General features: G+C 48.0%; 1 protein-coding gene across 1 annotated transcript; it reads right to left on the reverse strand.

Annotated features, from left to right (window-relative positions):
- Window positions 1-1331: 1331 nt before the first annotated feature.
- On the reverse strand, window positions 1332-2685 carry LOC101775103 (homeobox protein B-H2). Its single transcript, XM_004962722.4, has one exon. The coding sequence runs from the start codon at window positions 2647-2649 to the stop codon at window positions 1726-1728; it is 924 nt and encodes a 307-aa protein (XP_004962779.1). The 5' UTR covers window positions 2650-2685; the 3' UTR covers window positions 1332-1725.
- Between the last annotated feature and the right edge of the window lie 3315 nt (window positions 2686-6000).

Genomic DNA, 6000 nt, shown 5'->3' on the forward strand with positions numbered 1-6000 from the left:
CCTCTCATCCTCTGAATTGTTGTTTCAGTCAGTCAGACGACATGGAGTGGCATGCCTTGCCGTGTTGCCCCCACAAGGCACAAGAATCAGACTGGAGCATTGAAAAAGATACACTAGTAATAAAAAAACATATCCATACCCCCCTACATTTCTTGTGTTCAGAGTAAAAGTTGCAGCACTGTTCCACTTGTCACTGCACAGTAGTCAGCTCCTCTGCATGCAAAGTGCAGGAGCCCTGTTTGGTCTTTTACACCTGCCAAAATATTTCATCCTGAATAAAGAAAACTGGAGCAAAATCACAAGGAAAGGAAGATCTACCAGTACCACATTTTGCAGTGCACACTGCTGCCCCCCAGCATCCCTCTTTGGCTCTTTCTACCAGTGATCATTCATCACTTTCACCAACTTTCTCCATGCCGTGCTTAATTACTCCAAAAAGCTCTTGCAGGCTTTTGCCAGATTCTTCACTGCTGGTTGCTCAAGATCCTCAAAGGCTCAAACAACACAAGCCATACAGTGATCCAGCAGCCCCAGCCGCAGCTGCATTGCTGCAAAACAACCTTCACCAACCAACGCTGAAGTGAGGAGGCCAGGAGAAACAGCTCGTCATTACTTTCTCTGAAACAGTTGCTCCAAACAACAAAGAACTGTTTCTGTAAAGTAAACAAAACGTTGCGAACTTCTTGATTTACTCACATGTTGCTATGATTGTGTCTTGGAAGTTACCGAACCCAAGGAGCAGGGGATCAAAAAGAACTGTCACGTCAGTTGGCCTTTGTCCACCCAATGTAATGTTAGTTAGCAACAACATTAGTGCACTGCTTGTGATTAGGCTGGAACCTGCTGGAAGATGTCAGTTTTTGGAGAGCCTCAGCTCACCAACCAACCGATGTGGCTCATTCATCATCTCAGCTGTGTGAAGCAGCTACGATGGTCGATGTACAGAAAGAATGCAATGACAGGAGGAAACCGAGTATCTTAACACCAGATTCTTGTTGGTTCTTTACTGTTGATCTTCCTATACTAATTGCATCCATGATCTTACTCCAGATTTAACAAAGCTTACACACTTTAAACTGTGATTATATCCAGATATAAATATAATACGGCAACCCAACCAATTTAGGGAAAATGTGTTTAATGAATCGTTCAAAACCAAGAAAATGGTTCTCTTTGCTCTTGCTTGTACCATCCTACTTACAGACATTAGCTGGACATCAGCTTCCCCATTGGGAAAAAAAAAGGCATGGGATTGATTAACGGCCTTTAAAAAAACAAAACTGGATCCTAATCATTAAAAAGCACAGTGAGACGCCCTAAAAATATCAAAATTAAACTGACAAATAAAGATTTTCAAACTAAATCGCTGCTTCACAGAGCACAAAATTCCAGTTCCTGGCTCTTGCCATGTCACCACCATGACCACTCAACCAAAGAACTCCCAACAAGAACAAGAATCACCATCAAAAGACCAGCTTTTCCAGCAGTCAAAACACTTGCATTACAACACCATGCGATTACTACAAACAGAGAACAAACAGCCCACTGATCCCTTTTCTATACAACAAAATAAAGTCAACCCCTTTTTTCCCAGCTACTCACTTACTTGACATTACAATACTTACTTAACACTAAGCTAAGCCATGAACAGATGAGCTCCAAGAACGGCAGCTCAAGGAGGAAGAGGATAGGCGTTCATGGAGGTTGAGGTGGTGACGGCGCGCGTCACGGTCTGGACTTGCCGGCCGCGACCGCGGCGGCGAGGCCGTGCATGGCGCCGTAGCCCGGGGAGCCGAGCCCCAAGCAGCCGAGGAGGAGGCCCTGCCGGTACGGCAGGAACGTGCGCCGCCGCATCTCCTCCGTCTCCGCGCGCCGGGCCTCGTACAGGCGCGCGTGCGCCGACCCCCTCGCCCTCCCGCGGCCTCGCGACGCCGCCGGGGAGAGGTTCCTCTTGGGCGCCGGCGGCGGAGGCAACGGATTAGAGGGTACAGGTGGGTGCTTGCTGCTGTCGGACTTGCTCCGGTGGAGGAAGTCCTTCAAGAACCCCCACCTGCGGTAGCTTCTTGAAGAGGAGGATGACGCGGAGGACGCGGTCGACGAGGAGGAAGACGACCGAGACGCCGATGGGGCCACCTCCCCAGCCACTGCCTCGCCGGAGCTCGCCGCGGAGAGGGAGCGGGACCGGCGGTGCACCGACCGGCTCCTGAAACGGCCGCGCTCGTCCGCCGGCGCCGCTTTCGCCTCCGCCTCCGGCGGCGGCGGCGCCGGACGGCCTGCTGGGACGTCTCCGTTCAGCGGCGGGAGAGCCTGCGGGCGGAGGAGGAACGACGCGAGCCGCATTGGCCGGATCTGGCCGTTGTGGAAGAGCTCGTCGGCGGAGGACATCGCGGCCGCGGCTGGCGACGGGCATCGCGAGGAGAAGTCGAAGTCGAAGTCGAACCCCAGCTCGCAGCCGTAGTCATCCTCGGTGCCGGGTCCGCCGCGCGCGGGGCTCGCCGGCGCGCTGTAGAAGCAGCCGGCGGCGGAGAAGGAGGGGTCGCGGGCGGGGCTGGACGGCGCGCTGACGAAGGGGGTGGAGCACGCGCTTCCGTCCCCACCCCCTCCGCCGCCGCTGCTGCTGGGACAGTGGTCGCCGGGGATGGCGGCCATTGAGCCGGCGAGTGGTGGTGGTGGTGGCCGGTGGGGATGGCGAGACGCGGAACGGCGGAAGTAATGAGGATTTAAAGCGCTAGCGAGGAGTTGGTTGATGCTGGGATTTTTTCGATCTGCCCCCTGAAAAATGCGATTTTCTTCAATGTCTTAGTGACAACCCCATCTTTGAATTGGAAGCAAATTTTATTAAACAAGTAAACATTCAAATATGTCTTATCTGGACTACAGAGGTAGAATGGTAATAAAGGGAGAGATGTTAGAAGATAAAATCACCTTTCATATGCTGCACAAATCAACGATTTTCTCATGAAATTATTGTCATTTTTTTTATAGTGCCGTGTTTCTTAGTATTCCCTCAATCCTTGTTTTGACTTTTTTTAAATTTATAGATTTTGTTATGCATTTAGTGCGTTTGATGGCGCTCCAAATCAGCTTCACTCCACTCCGCTCCTCGCTCCCAGCGACTCCCACTCCCAGCCACTCTTGGCCCCCAAAATAGCTATTTGGTAGCGCACCCCAAGCTCCAGCTCCCGACGACGATGACGCCTATCGGCCAGTGGCAGAAAATCGAGCTCCGGCACCACAAATCCACCTCTGGTGATGCATAATCGAGCTTCAGTGCAGCGAATCAACCTCCAGCAGTACCAATCGAGCTCCAGCGACCATATGCAGCAGACGCAACCACAAATCGAGAGGACGGACAACTGATTCGACCTCCATCAGCCACGAATGGACCTCCGGCCGAGCTCTGGCGGCCACAAATCGTGCAAACCGACCTTCAGTCAAGCTCTAGCATGCAGGTAGGGAGGAGTGGTCGAGGGATGGGCAGACAGGGGCGAGCTGCCGGCAGATGGAAGGGTGGATGGGGGCGAGCTACCGACGGGCGGACGAGGTAGGCGAGGAGCGGAAAGGAATCGGGGGGAGCCGGTTTTTTTCGCTCCCCCCTCGATGTGGAAGCCAACGGAGCGCTCCGACTCGATTCACTCAAGAATCGGATGGCCAAATCACCGTTTGGTAGCGCTTCGTTGATTCTCGCACGGAGCGGAGCGGCGGGAGCGCTGCCAAACGCACCCTTAGATATATCTTATATATCTAGATGCATAATATTATCTATGAATTTAGAAAAGCTAAAACGATTCATAAGTTAGGAAGGAGGGAGTGTTGCCTAGTGCTTTGTCTAACTTTCTCTTCTGCCCCATGCCTAGAGTCATGAAACCTCTGGCAATGAAGCTCGAAGAAGAGTAATGAACATAGTGGCGTCTGTGAGCACGAGATTAGGATCCAATGGCTAAACTAGTTCATGCTTAATATAGTTTTAAAAAGTGTGATTTGAACTACTATACATTTACATTTGGGTTTAGGTTCAAAGTTTGGAGGGTAACGGTGAAAGAATTTAAGAACGTGATTATTCTGTTATTAGTTGAGAGTATTGGTACACTACACTAACCCTGTAGACACAAAAGCGCATGAAAAATAATTACAAAAAGTTGTCAACAAAGTACTTTATTACCACGTGTTATGATGTCGCGTATATATCATCCACAAATTTGAAACCCGAAACTAAAATGGTACGAGGAGTAATAAAAAAAAGTATAAATTTCACTAAGGGGTGAATTAGACGACGAAGTTGAACCGCTTGGGATCAGAGCAATCAAATTTCATAAAATTGATGGTATTATGGGAATCGAATTTGAAAGTACTTTCTAATGATTATGATTCCTCTGTAACTGTCAATGATAAATTATTGTAGCTAGAATTTGCAGTGGTCGAGGATCTTTCCAAAAAACAAAACATATGGAGTAGGTAAGCGCAAGAACCTTTCAAAAGCATCGAGGTCCACGACCGTTTGCGATCGAAGCTTTAAATCCTTGCGATGTTCTCCGGTGGTTAGTACTCCCTCCGTTCCAAATTATAAGTCATTCCAACTTTCTTGGAGAGTCAAACTATTTTATGTTTGATCAAAATTATAGAGAAAATCACACAAGTTTGTGACACCGAATAGATATACTATGAAAATATATTTAATGAAGAAACTAATGGTACCTATTTGATATCATGAATGTTAACATTTTATTGTATAAATTTGATCAAACTTGATATGCTTTGACTCTCCAAGAAAATTGGAATGACTTATAATTTGGAACGGAGGGAGTATTTAACTGGTGAGTTGTTCTTGCCGTGAAGCATGCATGCCACACGCACCTTCCATGGCAAAGGCGTCTTTCATGCGCCCTTCTCGCGTTCGGATCCTACGACGTGTTAGCGTATGCCCGTACGCTTTATTCGGTAGCCTCGTCACTAAATTCCCTCTTCTTTGTTTTTTTTTGCGAGGAGTCGTCACTAAAATTCCATTACGCACGGTCGTTCCTGTCTCCTAATCTCATGCGCCTGTCTATACGTGCCACGTCTGCTCGATCACTCGTTGCTAGTCGTCTACGGTCTCTCGATGTGCGTGCATGCATGGAACAGCAGAGCATATTCGCTCGCATTTTTCATGCACTCATCGGATGCTCGTGTTGCAAATAAAGGATGGAAATTTCGCGGATCAAATCGAATTAGTGGAATTGGTATTAGCCCATTATATGACGGTACGGTAAATAAAAGGTTCAAGGACGCTGCACACCAGAATTAAGTCAATCATTTTCGGGTCATGCGAAAAGTCAATCATTTCCAAACCTTGATCTAATCATTTTACTTTGTAACTTTGGATATCTCTGAAAATGTTATGAGTATATATATATATTTTTTGGAAAATTAAAGTAGCCTAATCCAAGTGTATATGCTTTTTTAATTTCCTGCGTTTTGGAAATTATATTATGGTAAAAAAAAGTAATTCCTTTTCTTACAAAGAACAAGCCATGTTCTGGATACAAACGTGACCTCCAAAGCATAAATTTGACAAACTATCGATACGAATCTATTTCCCACCGTTTTCAGATATCCAACCTCAAAGTAAAACGTACTTGTTTAAATTTAACGATCGTTTGACTTTTTAGGTAAAAAAAAAACACCTCAAGACGTCACTTTGTTTGTGGCTGAACAAGAGCCTGGAGGTTGCACGAAACAAAGAGGACGTCAAAAGGCGGAAGCCACACCAACAGCCGTCCGTGCGCGATCGTACGGCCGATCCCCGGTGCCGCCCTTTTTTCCGTGCGTAGCGATAAGAAGAGCTGCAGAGGGCGACGTCACTGGCCGGCAAGGTACGCTCCGCTTCCCCCCCGCCACCCCAACAAATGGGCATTTGTTGTTGCAGAGAAGTAATTACAAAGAGGTACCCCAACGGACAACGTCAGTTCATAGCCCGAGTGGGGTTGTTACGTTGAGTACGGATGGGGAGACCGCCACACA

The sequence above is a fragment of the Setaria italica genome, chromosome III (genome assembly GCF_000263155.2).
Source record: "Setaria italica strain Yugu1 chromosome III, Setaria_italica_v2.0, whole genome shotgun sequence".
NCBI classification, from domain to species: Eukaryota; Viridiplantae; Streptophyta; class Magnoliopsida; order Poales; family Poaceae; genus Setaria; species Setaria italica.